Raw genomic sequence first — 20,419 nt, forward strand, 5'->3', positions numbered from 1 at the left:
TTCGAAATCTCTATAATTCAAATTTCGTATGGTAGCAAGCGCGCTCTACCGAAATCCACGCGAATCGTTCTCTACGTCTCTTTATTTCGCACATTTTTTAAAAGTTTCAATAGAGCGCAGTTGTAGAAATAAGACTTACTACTGTAACTACCGTAACCCTACAGATCATGCAAACGACAGATAAGTTAAACATTGAGACAACGAGAACCTGTCAGAATAGATCAAATCGCTCTGGATTTTATATGAATATGTAGTTCAAATCTAGATCTTCACTTTTGTAGTTGACAACTTTCTGATATCTTTTCAAGTTTTTGAGATATACGCTTTTGAAGAGATGTAACTCTACAATCCGGGGAAGAAAGAAGGAATCTGTAACAGAGAAATTGTGAATTCAGCTATACAAGTAGAAATTGACTCAAAAAAGTCTTTTTCGTTCTTCTTTTTTCTTCTCTGGATTTTTGGAAATCTGGGGAAGAAAAAAGGTTTTCCAGATTTTCAAAATTCGGGGAAGAAAAAAGGGTTCTGAATAAGAAGATATGCATTCTAGTTTAGTTCTAGAGAAGAACGGCGGAAGACGCAGAGAAGCAAGAGTGTCTGATTTCTCTGCACTCTTTTCTTGACGTGTCACTCTCTGTCGATGTCCTCCAACTAACGATTCCGAGTATACCATGTTGCTCGTTGATCCCATGTCCCCGACACAACGAAACACCAATTTGCAAAACTTTTTAGGAGTAAACTATATTTCCAACTCCTTTTGCTCCCCAGAATCGTGTCAATTCCCAGAAGTTTTGTGTTCTTTTTCTTGTCAATTAGGGCCTTGTGACCGCAGTGAAAATTGAATTCTTTCGGAAATTCTTCTTTCAAATTGGGACAACCAAACCTTCCGTTTTCTTCAAAAAAGAAGGACCAATGATTACCCAAATTGTTGTTTGTCTTCAGTTATCTAAACTGACTCATTTCGGATTTTTTGTTCTTTGTCCAGCTGCTCAAGCTCAATATTTTCGCAGGTTCGTTCTTATCCGCACCTTGATCATCATTCGACTGCGTGTTCGCATGCCGCAGTCGGTTACACTTTTGCACTGACAGGCGTGTGGACAAGGGTTCAACCCCGCTTGACAGTTTTCAATATTTTTCGACCATAGCTGGGGCGCCTCCGCCGCTTCTTCCGTCAATGCCTAATCAGTGAATCTAGAAGAAAATATCAACGAACGACACTCGAAAAAAGAAAAAAGAAGATAGAGAAAAAGAGAAGAAATGTGGCGTGGAATTTCGAATGAGTTGTCTCGAAGAAAAACTTCGGTTTCATTTCATGTTCTAACCAGTTCTCGCCCCTATTTACCTTATTTCATTCATTTTTTGACCAGAGAATCGTCTTTTGTTTCTTTTTGAAATATGTAAATACGATCCGATTGATTTAATAGCGTTTCCTTCTGAAATATTTTTCTTTTTGGTATTGGATAACGGGAATAATAGAAGGATTCGACAATTCGAAACTCTGGAATGACGTCATTGGTTTAGAAATTTGGGTTTTTCGAGGAAACTATGTACTGTAACTCTACAGCAAACTGGAGTGTAGATTTATTATCAAAAATTCAAATTGAGAAATTTAAAAAACTGAATCCTGGAATCAAGATGAGATGAATTTTGAATCTTGGATTCTTGTATCTGGATCCTGGAACCCAGAGGTCAGAATTTTGAAACACGGGCTTTGAATCCTGAAAATCTAGAATAATTTTTCTAGAATCCTAGATTCTGGTTTCCGATTCTGAAACCAAAAGTTTCTGGTTATAGACTTCAGAAGTTGGACTACAAGGTCCAAAATTCCAAGACCCTGAATTCTAAACCCGGAAACCAGATTCCATCAAATTCTAAACTCAAAATTGAAAATCTAGAAATCAGAATCTAACCTTGGAAATAATCGATTTTGAATACAGAATCCTTCATCTGAAATTTCAGAATTCAGAATTCAGAAATCCGAATCTCATTCCCATCTTCCCATCTTCAGAACTCTACCAACACTTTCTAATTGAATTCCTCTTCTCCTAAAATGTGCTCCTCAGACCGGAAACCCTTCCCAACACACAAGAAAAAACGGAAGAAAATCTGTAATAAATTGTCACCCACTAATCAAATTCTCAATTCATTTCTTCCCATTTCTCTTCTTTTTCACGTATTCATCCTCTATTTCAATTAACTTGTTTTCCTCTTCTTTTGAATTCCTCCGATTACTTCAACCATTTCCTTTTTCTCTGTTTTTCCGTGTTTTGTTCAGTGTGAAACCAGATAAAAACATTCATAGAATTTCAAATTATTGACTTCGTTTAGTACAAACCAACTTCATTTTTCCGAGTTTTTGGAGCACTGAGTGCGTGGTGAAAAGGTAAAAAAAATCCTAGGATATTGCTGTGCATAGTGTTCCTACCCTCACATAAACACGGGTAGACCGCTAACTAGGGAAGGACTCCAGGTGACCGTGGGGTTATGGGGCGTGACCTACATCTATCATTGGAAAGCTGAGAACAAGCTGATTCCAAATATATATTCAGTTTTCACTCTCGATGTTTGGTATTCGAGAAAAACTAGGTAAAAGATTGAACCGCTGGCAAGTCATTACCTTATCGACGTAATAAAAATATCCTCAAGTAGACCGCTGAGTCCCAATAACGGACGAGCGACGGACCGCCAACGGTCTGTCGAACCCTCTTTTTCATCCGTTGACGGACCGTTTTTCATACATTCTCAAACCATTCTTGTCCCTTCCCGCTCCCCATTAGACATATTCAAAAATTGATTATCAAAAGGAAATAAATAAATAAGTAACTACAAAAAGAGACTGAAGTCTTTTTTAATTTGAGATTATGATATTTCAGTCGATTCTAAGAAACTTCCATCTTTGGAGCATGTGCTAAAAATCGCTCTAAACGCTAAATTTCCCGTTCTCCTGACTCAAAATGAGCCTTCTTGGAAGAGTTTTTCATCGCAGACGTGTAGTTCTCTCGGACAAGATTTCTGTTCAATTCTTGGTTACCTTGCTTTTTCAACAAATTTTCGTAATTTTTTTGCGATACAAATCGGAAAAAAACACGAGAGTTCGTTGAAAAATTGAGAAAACGAGGAATTGAACAGAAATATTGTCCGAGAGGACTACACGTTGAAAAAATCTTCCACGAAGGGTCATTTTGAGTCAGGAGAACGCGATTTTCAGCATACGCTCCAATGATGAAAGTTTCTCAGAATTGTCTGATGGATCATAATCTGAAATTAAAAAATATGACTTCAGTCCTCCTTTAAAAATTCGTCTTTACGTCTGACTTCTCTGCGGGCTCTCTTCTGTTCAATGTTCTCTTTAATACACTGAAAAATGCAGGAACCTGACCTTGACTCGTGACATGTTCGTCGTAAAACCTATCTTTGAATTCTCTGAAACCTGAGTTCAGAATTTGTTATCTTCTTCTTCTTCTTCTTTTTCTTCTTTTCCACTCAAATCACGTGTTTTCCGATGTCTGCAGTTCATCGTCGTCACGTCAGCTCATCTGTTGATTAAACCGGAAATTTCAAGGCGCATCAGCGATTTGATTCTCTCTCTCTCCCTCTCTAAGTTCTTCCAATCTTTTTGCTCTTTATCATCACATTAAGCTTCTTCCCGTATACCTCAACCACCCTCAATATTTGTGTTCATTGGATTTTCTTCTTCATTTTATGTTTGAATTTTTTTGAGATTTCAATTACTGTTAGCACGGCACGGTTCTTACAACCACGCTCTACCGAAACCAAAGAAAAAATGTATGCGAAATTGAGAGACTCAGAGAAAAAGAGACATTTTAAGGGCATTTCGGTGGGGCGCAGTGTTAAGAACCGTGCCGAATTAATACCTTGTTTTGGGATCTATTTTCGAAAAATATACAACTGCGCTCTACCGAAATTGAGAAAAGCACTAATATTCACTTAATTGTATTACTTTTTTCTGAAAAAAACCGTGAAAAAAACAAGAATTCACTAATAACCTTTACTGTCAAAGGGCGGGATTTATTAGGCACTTTTGAAATATTGCCGCACACTTTTTTCATGATCTTAGTGTTTGAAACAAGCCTCACGGCATCTGTGCGAAGAAAATTATTCACTGAATTCGAAAAAATGGGCGGAGCTAGACTTCTGAAAATTTTTTTCGGTGGAGCACGGTTGGCAAACGTTTTTTATCCAGTTTCTCATTTGTCTGAAATTCTTGTACCAATCTCTTTTCTGTTCTGAAATTCTTTTTGAAAACACGCAATTTCAGATTCAAACTGTCGTCGTCAAAATCCCAATCAATTCCCGTGTTCACCATCACCGGCAACTCTGCCAACATGACGAGAGTTCGACCTACCATCGTCGAGGTTTCAGATGCGACGACGTCGAAATTTCATACGAAAGGAATCGAGGCACTCGTCACAATGGCTGCAAAAGTGAGAGGGGAGACGGGGGAAAAGTGATTTGAAATGCATTGAAATCTTCGCAGATCTTTGAGACGTTCTTCTTGTTGTCGTCAGATTTTTCGTCTCTGAACTTTTGAATTTCTATTTTTGAAATAAAAAACTGATGGTGTTTATAGAATTTCTGAGTAGGAGGGTCCCACATGCTAGGAAAAGAAGAAAAGAAAAACAATAAATACCGTCTGGCGCGCCTTTGACGCATTCTAGAAGACTAATAATGATTTTAATCCCATTTCAGTTTATATTTCAGCTGTTCGGTGCAGTGTCTCGTAAATTGGAACGCCGTCAATCGACGAGTTCAAGTGATGAAAGTATTGAATCTGGAATGGTTCCCAATGTGAATGTAAGGGAAATAATGGAAGAAGAGGAAACATGATTAAACTTATATATTTTCAGTTACCTGCCTACACACAGAGTTCTACAAGAAAGTGAGTTTTTAAGTTGGAAGAGTGAATGAAATAATTCTCTGAAAGAGGAAACGAGAGTGAATTTGAATTTCCATCTTTTAGAAGTTGGCATAAAATCGGAAATCCTGTTGAACGCAAAAATACTATTTTCCATCGAACCGTAAAAACGATGCTCTATTTTTCACCGTTATCCTGTCTCAAAATGAGCCTCGATGGAAGAGGTGCAGCCGTGTAGTCCTCTCGGACAAAGTTACTTCTCAATTCCTCGGTTCCTCATTTGTTTCTACAAATTTCTGTGTTTTTTTCAATTTATATCGCAAAAACAAAAGAAAAACTACAACAATTTGTTTCAAAATTTGAGAAAACGAGAAACTGAACAGAAATCTTGTCCGAGAGGACTACACGGCCGCGCTGAAAAACTCTTCCACCTAGGCTCCATTTGAGTTAAGAGAACGGGAATTGTAGCGTTTACAGCGATTTTTAACACATGCTCCAACGATGAAAGTTTCTTAGAATTGTCAGAAGTATCATAATCTGAACAAAGACTTCAGTCCTCCTTTAAATAGTTGAAAAATATAAGGGCATGCCTGTATAATACACTTTCAATATAAGCTTTTTGTGGGGAGTTCTGCTTTGAAATCATAAAACTAAAATACGCAATTTTTAAAACTTTTTGGTCTTCAAAACTCAGGTATCTAACTATTGAATAATAATAATTTACTTGAACTTTAAGTTTCCATATATTCAAAATGATTTTCATCAACAAACCCATAATTTTGCAGACTGGCATTTGGTACAGCTGCAACTGAAGAGCACAAACCTCTCGATGATTTTTACAACAACTCAACTCTTACCAACATTTCCAAGTTATTTTGTGCAGTTGTCCTCCTCACAGCCTTCTTTCTTGTCATGTCCAGAAGTCTACAATTTGCGTATGAAGCACAACAAGCTGCTGCGAGGGCAGCTAATCCTCCAATCGTTTCGACCTCAAATTCTACAAGTTTAAGTTTATTATTTGATCTCTCTTCTAGTTAGTCTGAAGGTTTTTAGTCATTTTTGAACAGATTTTGTTCAAAATTTGCCCATTTCTTGCCCAAACTCTGCTCAAAATCTGTGTTTAATTTGTTTATGTTTTCACATCGAACAAGTGTAGGAGGAATCGAACGGAAACGCGTCGGAAGTTCCGAAACTTTGTTTGATCAGAAATTAGAAATCATAGATTTTATTTCGAGACCTCCTACACTTTATTCGTGTTTTTAAACTGTTCCGAAACTGATTAGTTGTAGAACGTTGAGTTTGGGTCAGGTCTTAATTTCCTATTTTCCTTCTTCTGTTTGCTTCCTACCCCGAGCCATCTGTTGTTATTTCTTTTTTTTTTCTTTCCTTGTCGAATTGTGTCTAAATTTTTGTAACGGGTTTCTTCGCTTACTCCGATTAGACTTTTTCTTACTTCTGTCTGAACTCTTTGTTTTTTTTTGCAATTTCGAAACGAGTAAACGATTCACTTTTCTTTTTTTGTATTTGGACAGTTTCAGGAATTTTGGAAGGGTTCTGATCCCCCAGGGCACACGATAGTTGGGATAACTCAGAGATGATGAAAATACTATTTTTTTATTCTTTTTCTCTTTTTTTTTTGAATTTCGACCAATAAATCTTCTATTGTAGATAGGATCCATAGTTGTACGGAATGACATTTTTCGATTTCCGGAATCCGGAATCCGGGACTGGAAAAAAACTTTTAAAATCCGGAATGCGGAATCTTGAACAGCATCTACGCCCTACTGTAATTCCCAGTGAACAAGAAATTTGAAACGTGACGCAACTGCTTGCACCGGGGGAAGACTATCTCCTCTTCGAGTCATTCGTATTTTCCTACGACGGTAAACGACGTCGTTTTCTTCCTCTCTCTCTCCACCCTACCCTATCGATTCCTCACCAATCTTTCTATTTTCTCTACAATTAGTTTCTTCTTCAGATGGGATCCAGAAATCGGCTTGTAGTTGATTTCCAACGTAACTATATTGAATTCAATGATGTAAAATACTGTATCAAAAATGATTCCACTAATACGTTTCATGGAGAAAGCATGAAATTCGGAGATTTAGAAACTCCAATCTATAGATACAATGATCGTGTGACTCATGTCTTCTGGCGGAACGATCAGCTTCTGGAGGCAGTTATGATAATTGCTGGACACTTTATAAAGACATTCAATCTGACTTCCATATTTCAAGTACTTGTTTCTGACAATCATCCAGTAATTCAAATTATCGATTGGATTCAGATCCAGAATTTTGGATCGACTGATGATGTGAAAATCGATAATTTCACTCTGATTGATTGCCAACCAGAGGAGAAAAATGAAGTGGCTAAACGTCTCTATTCAGATGAATTTCTCCAAAAAATCACTAATAATTTCACATGTCACCTCCAAGGATTTCAAGTAGCGCCCGCTCTTTTGACAAGCAAATCGATTGATGTGAATATCATCAAGATATTTTACTCTTACTGGGTCGATTTGAATCATCTGATTAAAATGAACTGTAGTTCTATTACTCTACACAGTTCAACTCTTTCTCAAGCAGATTTGATTGGATTTTTGAAAGCTTGGGAAGGTGGAAATAACTCGAAATTGATGTTCTTATCGATTCATTTCGGAGAAGGATTCGAGTTGGATGTTGGAGGAATTGTCCATAGATTAGCACATGAATTCAAGTGAGTTAATAGTTATTAAGTTCAGAAAAGAATAATAAAAACTTTGTTTCAGACTCATCGATGGAAACGAAGAAAATACTTTCGAAATCAAAGGAAACGACGATTTAATTGCTGAGATCGCAATTCCGGAAGATGGAAGAAGCTTCAAATTGTTCATCGCTTGAATATCTATTTCATTTCTGAATAAAACTTTTGTTACATTTCAAGTGGTTTTTCGTTTAAGTATCAGTTATTTCGAGAAAGAAATTGGTCTCTCAAACGGAAGAGAGAAAAAAGAAAAGTTTCATTTACCACACAAAATGAGCTCTAAACATGAGAGACTCCCTCGTTGTCTGTGTCTCTTTTATCAGAAAGATCTCCCGATCTCTAAGTATCATTAGAGCACACTTGCCTATACAAAAATTTGAAGTGGCGAAGGGCAGATGCAACTGCGCTGTAATTCTAAATATGGACAAGAAAAAACGTTTCTGGTAAAACAAGGTTTTCAGATGAATGGCAAATGCGCTCTACTGATAATAAATTATATCAGGGCGTAGTAACTATCGTTCATATTTTAAATGATGTAGAAGGAAGTGCGCTCTAATGATAGGGTTCGAGAGAAGAGACGCAGACGGGCAGACACTCTCGTCGTCTGCATCTCTAACCTTATCACCAGAACGCTCTACTAGACTCAAATGTTGGAGAATTCAAAAATCAGAATCGGTAGATCAACTTTCATCAAGAATGGATAGCAGATGAAAAATGACATTATTGAACTTAATTGTGGTTTATGATAAACTTTAATAATCAACTCGAAGAAAGTTAATAATTGTTTTCAATTTCCATTTTTCCTATTCACAAAAAAAGAAAAGAAGCACACATATGTGAAAACAGGTGTGATTTCTCTAGACCGTCTGCGTCTCTTCACTCTCTCTCTCTGCCCGTATCCAACCAACTCAGCCGAAAGAAAAAACCTCCTTAATTATAATTCTGATAACATTTTTCAGCGGAGAAAGAGAGACGGAGACTCATGCCTTCTTGCTCAACAGCCAAAAGAGCTCTTACATTTCTTTTTACTCTTTTTTCGTTGTTGATGAGAGTGAATTCTCCTTCTCTTTCTCTTTCTCTTATTCATCATCACCTGATTTTGAGAATTTTAGCATTTTCAATTAGAATTCTTGAATCCCCCCGGTGGGGATTCAAGAAGTGAATAACAAAAGTCTGATTAATGATGATGATTCAGTGGGAAATTACGTCAGATCGTTGGTACTAGACATTGTAATTGAGGATTAATAATTCCATTGGGTTGGGTGAGATGTAAATAAGAGTGTAATTTCAAAAAGGTTTTGAGATCATTGCCAGGTAGTGCGGATTACTGTAACTGAAATTTCGTAATACCTGCTTCCAAAATTCTGAAAATTTTTGAATTACTTCGTTTGATTTGAATCATAGGTGATCTTTAGTTATAACCCAGCAAAATGATATAAGAAAACCTAAGGTAAATTCTGGGTTTTCCAATGAAAATTTTAGTTGTAACATGCAAAATACTTTTACGGCGTCATTGATTGATCTTTTTGTCCAATTTTACATATTCTGTGTAGATCAAATCGAATGTTCAAATTTCTAGTTGAGAACTTTCCAAAAGTTCTCGAGATATTCAGAGAAAAGTCAAATAAGTTGGAAGAGCAAGATAGTTGCTGTTCTTGGTGTATCTCACACCTGTAAGTAGCAACCAGAAAATTGTTTAAAATTATATAATGTCTATGAAATTGTGAATATTTCATCAGTTGACTACTTCTGGATAACTGTACTGGTTAGGGAGATATATGCTTCTGAAGAGATGTAACTGTAGAATCCGGAGAAGATAAAAAGAATCTGTAACAGGGAAACTGTGAATTCAGCAATAAAAGTAGGAATTAACTCAAAAATGTCTTTTTCGTTCTTCATTTTTCTTCTCCGGATTTTTGGAAATCTGGGGAAGAAAAAAGATTTTCCAGATTTTCAAAATTCGGGGAAGAAAAATAGTGAGAGAGTGCAGAGAAGCTAGAGTGTCTGACTTCTCTGCGCGCGCTCTCTCCCTTTATCTTTGATGCTAACCGTCCATTCCTCTAAAAATTGTCCAGTCCAGTTCCTTCTCCATTAATAAGTGTTTTTTTCACATCCGAATTTACATAAAAATCACCCCATTTTGCATGTTTGATTTTACAAACTACCGTATCCTCTCCCTCATTTCACTTTTGCAAACGTGGGAAAAACAAGTGCATTTTCCCACGGAAACAGTTATTTTCTAGCTCTTTTTATTCCCGCAGTTTCTAGTTTCTGGTAAAAGACCAATACACTTTTTTCCCATAATCCAGATCAAATTCTCACGGTTTTTGTGCTCGATGGAGTGATTTTATATCTGAAAACAAGTATTTTTGCTTCTCTTTTTCTTATTTTTTGATGCCTGTTCCGTTTTTTTTTATTCGGAAAAGCTGAGAAGCAGAGACAGAGACATGTTCAATTACCAAGACATTCACTCTCATTTTGACTCCTTTTTCTCTTTTTTTCTGTTGCCAATAGAAACGGATGAAGTAGTTGGAGAATAAAAAGAATAAAAAGAAGACGTTGATAAAAGAAAAACTGTGAGAATAAGGGAAGAAGATACATCTTGTTGTTGTCTGGCACCGATTTCAGTCTGTTCTGAATAATGCGTGTTGATGTTATTGACTGGTTACCAATTTCTGAGTAGATCAAATGTTTTTCGAGTGAATTGAAGAAAATAGGGATCTAGAAGACAAAATATTGTATCTACTTAAATGAGGACTGAAGTCATTTTTCATTCCAGATTCCAATACTTCAGTCAATTCTAAGAAACTTTCATCGGTGGAGCATATGCTAAAAACTCACTCAAATGAACCTAGGTGGAAGAGTTTTTGCACGCGGCCGTGTAGTCCTCTTGGACAAGATTTCTGTTCAATTCCTCTTTTCCGCGCTTTTTTCAACAAATGTCCGTAGTTATTCTTATTTTTTGCGATATAAATTGAAAAAAATACGAAAGTTTGTTGGAAAAGTGTGGAACGAGGAATTGAGAAATAATTTGTCCGAGAGGACTACACGGCCGCGTGGAAAAACTCTTCCACGAAGGCTCCTTTTGAGTTAGAAGAACGGGAATTGTAGCTTTTCTTTGAATTGTTTGAAGTATCAAAATCTGAAATCAAAAATTCAGTCAGTCATCCTTTAATGGTCTTCCGGGTGGTCGGTACGCAATTTTGGAAACTTGGAGACTAGAATGATTAGCGCAACTCGGTAAAGTAATGAGCCTTGAGTCAATTCTTGTGGTCCTTGTAGTAAAATTTTTCTGCTTGAAGTGAAATTATCTCAGCAGAAGCTGACGTCTTCTGGGGTATTCTAAATACGTATTCAACTTGCACCGAGTACTGCAATGCAATTCACGCGGAAATATAACTGAGGGAATTACTAGTAAATTTAAGAGTTTGCACTCATTTTGGTAGTGAACATTTTTCTTGTGAGTATTCGCCCTTTCTATTCTGAATTGTGTTGTAATTAACTATTTTTGTCTGAGAGATGTAACTGACGTCGTATCTAACCTTCAAAATCTATTTTGTTTTGGTTTTCTTACATTCAGTTTTGAACATCTTACTATAACTGTCCCCTTACGATAAGTCGCTACGCAGTTAGCCAATCTGTGATATTTTGGCTATCATATATTATTTAGTCCAGTTGATAATGTACCATCAAGATTGCCATTTTGAGCCTTTGGTGTTTACCATTCCCGACACAAAAAAAACATATTCCAATACGAAGAACTATGATTTCATTCTGTTCCAATTTCCCACATTCGTTCAAACATTTTCGTGTGAGCCATTCACTTCATGATGTTTTGTTTTCTCTTTAGACTAGTTTTTGATCTGTTACCTGTCTAAAATACTTACTCCGTTAGCAAGTTTGGAATCGTTCCAAATTGCTACCAGGTATTAAGGAAAACTTGAATAGGCATCATAGTTGTACGGAATGACATTTTTCGATTTCCGGAATCCGGAATCCGGAATCCGGAACCGGAATGAGATTTCACATTTTCTGCAATACGGAATTTGGAACCGGAATCAAATTTTTGAAATCCGGAATCCGGAACCGGAATGACGAAAAAGCCCGGAATTCCGGAATTTTGGAATCAGGTATTCGGAATGATTCGATAAATTTGCAAGGCCAAGTCATTTTTTCGAATGTTTTTAATAAATAAATTTTAAAACTACTTTTGAGAATCAAAACCGAAAAAGAAGTACTATAGTTGTCTTTAAACCAAAAAAAATTTAAAATTTAAACTTCTAGATCCGGAAATAGGAGACTCAAAAAACCGTAATCCGGAATCCGAAAAGTTGTCCTTAATACCTGGTAGCAATTTGGAACGGTTCCAAACTTGCGACCCCTTGAGGTTCCCTTGTCAGTTTAGCGACCTGTCAGCCTATTTCGACCAGATTTGGAAGTCTGTATATGACATCTGCAGATTTCAATAACCCATCCTACTTCCAGTACCTTTCCAGTACGTCACTCGAATCTATAATTTCAGTTATAGCAGTCTTCGAACGCCTCTCGTCTTAATCCCTTTGTCTTGCAAAAGTTCAGACAGATTTTTCGTTTTTCCTTTCCCGTCCCATATGAACTTGGCTTTCATCTTTCTCCCCAAATGTTCCACTTCTTCGTCTAGACATTTTCACATAAAAATGTAATCTTCTCTTATCACCCTAATCGATTCCTTATATATTTTCCCCGAATTTGTCATTTTTTATGTAGTTCTCAGAACTATTTTCCACATATTTCTGATCCATTCCCAAAATAAAAAGACGTACCGCCCATATCATTTTGTTGTCTACATTTCTCTAAATCTCAGTTTCATTGGTTTCTGAAAGAGGCGGGTTCTCGAATATTTTTTGATAGTTTCTTAGAAAATATACCACCCTCAAACGGAAAAATATAAAGTTTATGTACACTTGAGAATTTTTGAGGAACCCCAAAAGGTTAAGAGTACTTTTCTTGAATTTTGATCTCAAGATGGTGTCTAACCTGTATTTTTTCTTTCCGTCTTCCCTGAACATTCTTCTCTAGATTCGAGTTGTTCTGACTTTTTCTTTTCAGAGTTTTCTCTACATTTATTTTCATCTTTAATTCTTTGACTCTTCTTTTTTTCTAGAAATATCTTAATATACATCTGATTTCTCACGGATTGTTAAATTGCATATTTCCTCAGTTTTGGAGTTCTCCAGATTTCTTATTTTCCCTGGATTTTGGTCATATTGGATGTATCTTAAGGTCGAGTTTTCCTCTTGGTGGCCTAGAAACCTAAAACTAGGCAATCAAACTTATACCATTTGATTCAGCGTGACGAGAGCTTTCAGAAAAGTATAATTATGCCCGGGGTTTCTTTCAATTGGGTCTCACCACGAAAACTACAGTAACCCAATTTAAAGGCGCATACCGTAGTTTCGTAGTGAGACCCAACTTGCTTGAAACCTAGTGATGATTATACTCATTTGAAAGGTATCCTCCCGCTGATTCTGAATATATTAGTTTGATAACCGAAGTTTGGGTTTCTTAGCTACCAAAGGGGAAAACTGGATTCTGATCATCTTTTTGGGATTCTGTTTTTTAATGTTTTTCCTCTGATTCGATGTCGTGACGCAGCGTAATTCCATCACACTCCCCAATTAGTCGCTCCTCCGTTAATTCCAGCTTATTTTTCTCCAATTTTCTTCCTCATATTTCCCAATTTCCCGAACATTCTCTTCAAATATATCCATTTTCTTGTGCTCCAAAGAGCAAAATCAGTGAGCGAGAAATGGTGAGATTTCTGATGAGAAAAGGTGGGGTGATATAGGGAAAGAAAGAGAAGAAACAGCAGGTGCAAATGCATTTTTTTTCTTTTTGAGGAGAGAATACTACTAGTTCACTCAGGCTACCAATAAATGATCACAACGAAAATAAGTTTTTTTTTTCAATTTCCCTCTAATTTAATCGTTTTGTTGCAGAAAGAGAGAAAGAAAATATGAGAGATTTTTGAAAGGTTTTTGATAAGAATGGTGGTGCAAGTGGGCTCAATTTACAATCTTTGGTAGTTCTGAATATGGTATTGGCTCAGCACATTTCTTACATCTGCGTTCCACCGAAATTCCTTTAAAAAATGTCTCTTTCTCTCTGATTCTCTCAATTTCGCACACAATTTTCTTCGATTTCGGTAGAGCGCGGTTGTAAGACGTGTGTTGTGCCAATAGAGTTTTTTGTCAGTACTTTGCGTCCCAGAAAAAACTTTCAACTTTTTTTCCGAACTTTTCTAGTCACAAATGCCACAAAAGAGAAAATTTCTTACTGTGACGAAAGAATCAGTGGAGCGCATTGGCATACACAGCTGACTATGAATTTTCTCCATGAGTGGTCTAATCCAAGCGTTTGAATTGAAAAAATTTTAAGCAAATGCGCTCAATTGATGTAACACAATGGAGCGTGTTTGTTATTTTGACTTCTCTATTCTCTGGTTTCGAGACCGATGGCCGAGGAAAAGTTAGGTCACATTTTTTAAATTTTTTTACCAGCTTTTCAGAAAAATCCCTTATCCTCCGCTGGTTTGTATTCTGAACTCGCCCATCTCCTTTATTTTAGTCGGGTTTTAAGTGAAAACTACAGTAGAAATACAATTTAACGAAATTGGTAAACTGATGGCCGAACTTTTGCATTTTCGCGGCCTCCACCCACTATCCACTGCTAACTTTCCTGAAAAAACTTTGATGGCCGAACTTTCCCATCTTCCTTTCCCGTCGGGGGCATAGCTCAGGGGTAGAGCGCTCGCTTCGCATGCGAGAAGTCCGGGGTTCAATTCCCCGTGCCTCCAAATCTCTTTTTGTTTCTTTTTTCTTCTCCTAACATTTTCGAATTCCAGATGCATTGAGTCGGTATAGGCGTGATACAAATGGGATCAACGTGCTCAACGCCAGAATACAAAGAACAGATTCGAATCAATTCGATAATTGATAAACAACTACGAAAAGACGAGGATAGCGAGATTGGAAATCAGAAATTGTTGCTTCTCGGAACGGGAGAGTGTGGGAAATCCACGATTTTGAAGCAGATAAAGTAAGTGTTTGATCTGAAACAAGTTAAATAATGTCTTGAGATGATTTCAGCATTCTTCACAGCAGCGGGTACACAAAAACTGATCTGAAAAACGTGGCAGGTTCTGTATATAGTAATATTATTCAAGGAATGGCAACTCTTCTGAAAGCGAAAGACGCGTTTTTATACGATCTGAGTAGTGCAGAGCTGGATGTAAGTTTTGGTTTAAAAGGGGCTGGGGCGTCGTTGGCGCGTTTTGAAAAACGATACGTCGGAAGTAAAGATTAGGAGAATTGTAATCTTTTGTAATCCCAGTTTTTAGTTTTATTGGGTTACTGTAGCTACAGTAGTTACAGCAGTCCTACAGTAACCTGACTTGTCATTCTGAGATCATTTCAGGCCGACGCCCAGCACATCCTAGCTCTGGCTGAAAGTAGTAAAGATGCGATGCCATTTATTCCACTCACATTCAATGCAATCAAACGATTATGGCATGATCCGATGGTACAAAAAACTTTCGATCGGAGGGCGGAGTTTCAAATGATGGACACCTTGGTTTAGTAAGTCTTTTCTTACCTTTTGTGGAGGTTTTGAAATTTTCCGTGTTGTAATAGAGAATAAGTTTTTTTCAGTTTCATGAATGAATTGGACCGAATAAATGACCCGGATTATATTCCAACTGTAGATGATATGTTGAGAATTCGGATACCAACGATGGGTGTTGTTCAGCAAGTTATTGAAATAAAGGGAACAAAATTCAGGTAATCACTCAAAACAAAAAAAATTTTTAATTGATTTTCAATTTCAGGATATACGACGTGGGCGGTCAGCGTTCGGAGCGTCGGAAGTGGATACACCTATTCGACAATGTGAATGCCACGATTTTTATTTCAGCAATAAATGAGTTCAATCAGAAATTAAATGAAGACGGGACTTCGGTAAGTTTACATATTTTGCAACTGCGCTCTGTTGTGTTTCTATGGAGCGCAGTTATAACACGAGCTGATTTGAATCTCAAGAAATATTTACAATTGCAGAACCGAATGAAAGAATCGATCAAACTCTTCGAAACTATTTGTAATTCACGGTGGTTCGTCAACGCTGCGATGATTTTATTTTTGAATAAACGGGATTTATTTGAGCAAAAACTGAAAACGACTAATATTAATGTTCTTTTTTCTACCTATGCAGGTTACTATCGACATACTTTTTTAATTTCTAGATTTTTTTTAAATTTAAGGCACAAACGACTATGCGGAATGCGTCGCCTATATCACAATGAGATTCGAGCGACTGAATAAATACGCGGAGCAGAAAAAGATCTACACTCATGTCACTTGTGCAACTGATACTAATCAAATCCAATTAGTCATCGATAGTGTGGTGGATATGGTGATTGGAAGGAATTTAAGAGGAACTGGCATGGAATAACTTTTTTTCACAATTTCGGTTTTCGGTGTCATTTTTATTGAGTCTTGCTAAAAATCTAACTTACGGGTCTATTCTGTATGTTGAAAATTACAAAATCTAATGAGAGTGTTTTATAATTACTTCTAAACTGCATAATAAACATTTTCGAAGCATTTTTATGATTTCATTTCATTAATTACAATAATTTGTTGTATTCTAACCTTAAAGGCACACATCTAATTTTTACCATTGGGGTCTCGTCACGGTCAAGAAAACTACGGTTTCTATCAAATGTCGCTGATGATTTTCGAATTTCAACACAATGGATTTTATTCATTGCAATCACTGTTTTCAACGAAACCCCAAAGAAGGATATATTTTATCTTCTTGCTTTCACATTTTCTGCAATAAATGCGCAAAATTAGGTATGACAACACACAAAGTTGCTAAAAACCACCGAAGGTTTTCTTTAGATAGCACAACATGTCCATTATGCAACAAAAAAATAAAATTGATGCCGTTAGATGGAAAAATGAGTCCAGGAGTCAAAGCGTACTTCGCCGATCCCGTCAAGGCGATCACCGAAAGACTTACTCGGTTACAACGAAAATTCGAATTTCAAGGAAATATGCGTGTCCATCTTCTCAAACATTTGATAAAAGAAGTAAGATTTTTCGATTGATCAATAAAATTTAAATTCTTGATTTCAGAAAGAAAAGAAGCGACAAATGGAATCATATTTTCGGAAAAAAGGACAAGAATTTGAAGCACAGAAGAAGAAATTGGCAGAAGCAAACGCCTGGATTCAGACAGCGGAGAGAAAATTGCAAGCGAGTGAAGAGGAAAAACAAAAAGTTCAGAGAGAAATGGAAGAGTTACAGGAAAAATTGAAGTATATTTTCAATTTAAAAAATTAGTAATATTTAATTTTTTCCAGAAATCTCTCCACTTCCATCCACTCTCAACACCACACTTCCAACCCGACCCAGTTTTCTTTCATGCCTGAAGAATCACAAGAACCTGGAATCGCACCGTCCGTTGTGAATTCCACGCCGAATTCCACTTTCGATTTGGTGTCTCCACTTGTTATTTCGCCGGCTCCTTCTCTAAATTCATCGAATTTTCATACATTTTTCGAAAATGGAAATGTGCCGTCGACTGGATCTGAACCTGCGTTTAATGATGATTTGATGTTCAATACTATGGTTAGAGAATTGGTTTTATTTCGGAGTTTTTATACAAACGTGTTAGTTACAGAGTAGCGGTCAGTCTGTAAGAGGAGCCAATCTTTCGAATAGCTCCGCGTTCAGTGTTGCTTTTAATAATGTGAGTTATGGAGACAACGTAAAAGAATTTTTTAGTTTTTAAAAGCTGGAAAAATCAGCAATTTACAAATTCTATTGACACATTCCAGATGTTCACTCCAACTCGAAACCTGGACGCCACAACTCACTCAATGGCCAATCAAACAGCTGTCAATCAAACCATTATGGATAAAACAAGCATGTCATTAGATAATTGGAGAGCCAATAAATCGAATTCTTTTGGAACGCATGATATGTATGTTCACATGTCGTTTTCACCTTCAAATTTCCTCATTCCAGGTCCAAAAGAGAGACATCTCTTCCTTTAGGGAATGTAAATCTATCCCATTTATATCCGAATTCCTCTTCTCGAACAGCTCCACCATCATCTCAACATCGGCGAAGTGTCGTTGGATTGGATCGACAAAAAGTGCGAGATATGCGTCGAATCTCTTCTCAACCCGGTCTGTTCTCCCTTCTTACTTCTTCTTCATTTCTCTGCTCCCTCTCGTTCTCTAACACTCTCTCACTCTCTTCTCTGCTATCTCTCTTCCCGCACGTTTTCGCGCCTTCCTATTCACTATTCCATTTCGATTTTGCCACGTGTACTTTCTGCTGTTTTCAGGCTATCTCGCACAACGAAAATCAATCAATAATCGGAGCAATTTTATGGAACAAGACGACTGAGCTACTTTTAAAACTGTTTTTGTATTTGTTCTCGATTTATATACTGCATGTATCATCTAATTTTGTTTTCTCTTTCTCTTTCATAAATTTTCATGATTCAAACATCATTTTTTGGTGTTTCATTACTGTTTTTGCATTGTTTCTCCGCAAGTTTCACTCTCAAACTCTACTTTTCCCCGTTTTTATTCAAACAATACCCATACAAAAAGTTACAGATGGCCAGCCCAAGAACACGACGAACTCTCAAAGAGCTGCGACCTCTCGATGACAATAATGTAAGTTTTAAAATTGAATCTGGAACATGAAAAGTTCTGAAAATGTGAAATTTCCAGTTTTGCTTCGAATGTGAGGCCAACAATCCGCAATGGGTTTCCGTTTCTTATGGAATTTGGATTTGCCTCGAATGCTCTGGAGTTCATCGCAGTTTGGGTGTTCATTTGAGGTTTTTGTTATCATAAAAATGTTTTTTCAAAAACTTAAATATTCCATTCAGTTTCGTGCGATCAGTGACGATGGACAAGTGGAAGGACATTGAACTGGCGAAAATGAAGGCCGGAGGCAATCGGAAATTCGCTGAATTCCTTCAGTCTCAGCCGGATTATAAGGAGAAATGGACGATTCAGGAGAAGTACAATTCGAAGGCAGCTGCGTTGTTTAGGGATAAAGTTAGTGAAAAATTGAAGAAAAGGAAAAAAAACTTGCCGCCAAAGTTCAAATTTCAAATTTTTTCGCGAAAAAGTCAAATTTTCGCCTATCATTCAGACAAAGAAGAAATTCTGAAAAATAATCATAAATGTTTTCATTTTCGATGAAAAATTGAAAACATTCAGAAATAATTTGAAAAAAAATTGGTTAGCCGGGCCTTCAAACATGTTCCAAGGCATGGGCCGGGCCGGGCCTTGGCAAGTAGTTTATTAACCACTGAATTTGAAAAAATGTCATAACAGAGGAGAAATTAGTGATTTTTATGCCCATTTCTTCATTTTCCAGGTCGCTTGCGAAGCTGAAGGTCGTGAATGGTCTCAATCAACCTCTCCAGCTAACAATTATGTGCCACCAACTCTCGGTGGAATGGGGGCTCGAACCAACTCTGGAACCAGCAAGTCGTCTGGAAACTCGTCTCTCGGGTCTTATTATGGAGGAAATTCCAGTTATTCCCAGTCAGGTGGAGATGGATCTTATTCTACTCAGGATGCGTGAGTTCACTTAATTTTTTAATCCAATAATTAAAAATTGCGATTTCAGAAGTAGCAAATATCAAGGGTTCGGAAATACTGGATATGTCCCCAATCAACAACAGAATAACGGAGATGATTTGTTAGCTGGAGCGATGTCTGGTCTTTCAATGGTAGCCCTCCAAAAACTGATCACAAATAATTCATTTCAAAATTCAGGGTTGGTCAATGCTATCAAAAGGAGCTTCTCAGGCTGCTGCGATGGCTAAAGAAGCTGGAATTCAAGCTCAACAAAAAGCGTCTCAATTGAGTGAGAATGTTTCACAAAACAACTCAATTTTCGGTGGAGTCGCTAGCAAGGCATCTGAAGTTGGAACCAAGTCTTGGGATGGTTTATCACAATTTGTTAAATCGCCGTCGCTCAACGCTTTTTCGGGTATTCTTTCTAAAACGTGAGTAGCGTTCAGAATGACTTATTCAAGTAGTTCTTTCTTCCAGTGGATACGAAGATTTCGGTGGTGGCGGCGGTGGAATGTCTGGTTCATCGTCTCAAAATGAGTTCAATGATTGGCTGAAGCAGTCAAATTTGCCACGTGGAACCACGGAAGGAGCTAATCATTTTGGTAGTGAAGGTTCGTTCAGCTTTGTGAGAAAAAATGTTTTTTCTCGGATTTAAATGTCAAACAAACAGGTCCGGGACACACCGAAACCAAAAATATAAAATTAAATTAAAACAACTTTGCTCAGTTTATAACGTCTGGTTTTGAAACGTCTCGGTTACGAAACCTCCGGAAAGTAATAAGTTTTATATACACTCATCCCAAAGACGTTAGAATTTTCATTGATAAATCGGAATATCTAAGCAAATTCAAGACAAATTCTATTTTCAGAATTAAAACCAACGGAACCCGTGGAAACCCGAAAGAAGAAAGATAGAAGTCCCAAACCTGCACCCAAGAAAGTTGTCGCTGAAGCCCTAGAGGAAGATGACACCTCCTCATCCACCATTGCTCAATTCGAATCTTCATTCAACAAACCAAAACCAGCGCCTACGCGAGCAGCAGCACCTGCACCAAAGAAACAGGAAAAAGAGAAAGGATGGGATGATGATGCGTGGGATCTTCTCAATCAATAGAACGTCTTCATTTCCTATCGAATTCCCATTTTTC

At 37.2% G+C, this 20,419-nt stretch overlaps 4 protein-coding genes across 4 annotated transcripts; all 4 read left to right on the forward strand.

Annotated features, from left to right (window-relative positions):
- Positions 1-909: 909 nt before the first annotated feature.
- GCK72_002643 (uncharacterized protein) lies at positions 910-7,755 on the forward strand (the record flags this gene model as incomplete). Its single annotated transcript, XM_053723527.1, has 7 exons — positions 910-1,007; positions 4,277-4,442; positions 4,720-4,812; positions 4,866-4,897; positions 5,659-5,854; positions 6,852-7,591; positions 7,644-7,755. The coding sequence occupies 7 exons, from the start codon at positions 910-912 to the stop codon at positions 7,753-7,755; spliced, it is 1,437 nt and encodes a 478-aa protein (XP_053592172.1).
- Positions 7,756-14,531: 6,776 nt separating this feature from the next.
- On the forward strand, positions 14,532-16,105 carry GCK72_002644 (uncharacterized protein; the record flags this gene model as incomplete). The annotated part of the gene is made up of 7 exons (XM_003112138.2): positions 14,532-14,695; positions 14,746-14,887; positions 15,074-15,234; positions 15,307-15,435; positions 15,483-15,612; positions 15,712-15,865; positions 15,915-16,105. 7 exons carry the CDS (start codon positions 14,532-14,534, stop codon positions 16,103-16,105), a joined length of 1,071 nt encoding a protein of 356 aa, XP_003112186.2.
- Positions 16,106-16,598: 493 nt separating this feature from the next.
- GCK72_002645 (uncharacterized protein) lies at positions 16,599-18,075 on the forward strand (the record flags this gene model as incomplete). The annotated part of the gene is made up of 7 exons (XM_053723528.1): positions 16,599-16,748; positions 16,795-16,976; positions 17,022-17,289; positions 17,342-17,410; positions 17,499-17,644; positions 17,689-17,852; positions 18,014-18,075. 7 exons carry the CDS (start codon positions 16,599-16,601, stop codon positions 18,073-18,075), a joined length of 1,041 nt encoding a protein of 346 aa, XP_053592173.1.
- A 215-nt stretch (positions 18,076-18,290) lies between these two features.
- Positions 18,291-20,385, forward strand: GCK72_002646 (uncharacterized protein; the record flags this gene model as incomplete). The annotated part of the gene is made up of 8 exons (XM_003112025.2): positions 18,291-18,350; positions 18,408-18,517; positions 18,569-18,740; positions 19,066-19,271; positions 19,321-19,423; positions 19,470-19,702; positions 19,749-19,882; positions 20,141-20,385. The coding sequence occupies 8 exons, from the start codon at positions 18,291-18,293 to the stop codon at positions 20,383-20,385; spliced, it is 1,263 nt and encodes a 420-aa protein (XP_003112073.2).
- Positions 20,386-20,419: the final 34 nt, after the last annotated feature.

Source organism: Caenorhabditis remanei, chromosome I (genome assembly GCF_010183535.1).
Source record: "Caenorhabditis remanei strain PX506 chromosome I, whole genome shotgun sequence".
Classification (NCBI taxonomy): Eukaryota; Metazoa; Nematoda; class Chromadorea; order Rhabditida; family Rhabditidae; genus Caenorhabditis; species Caenorhabditis remanei.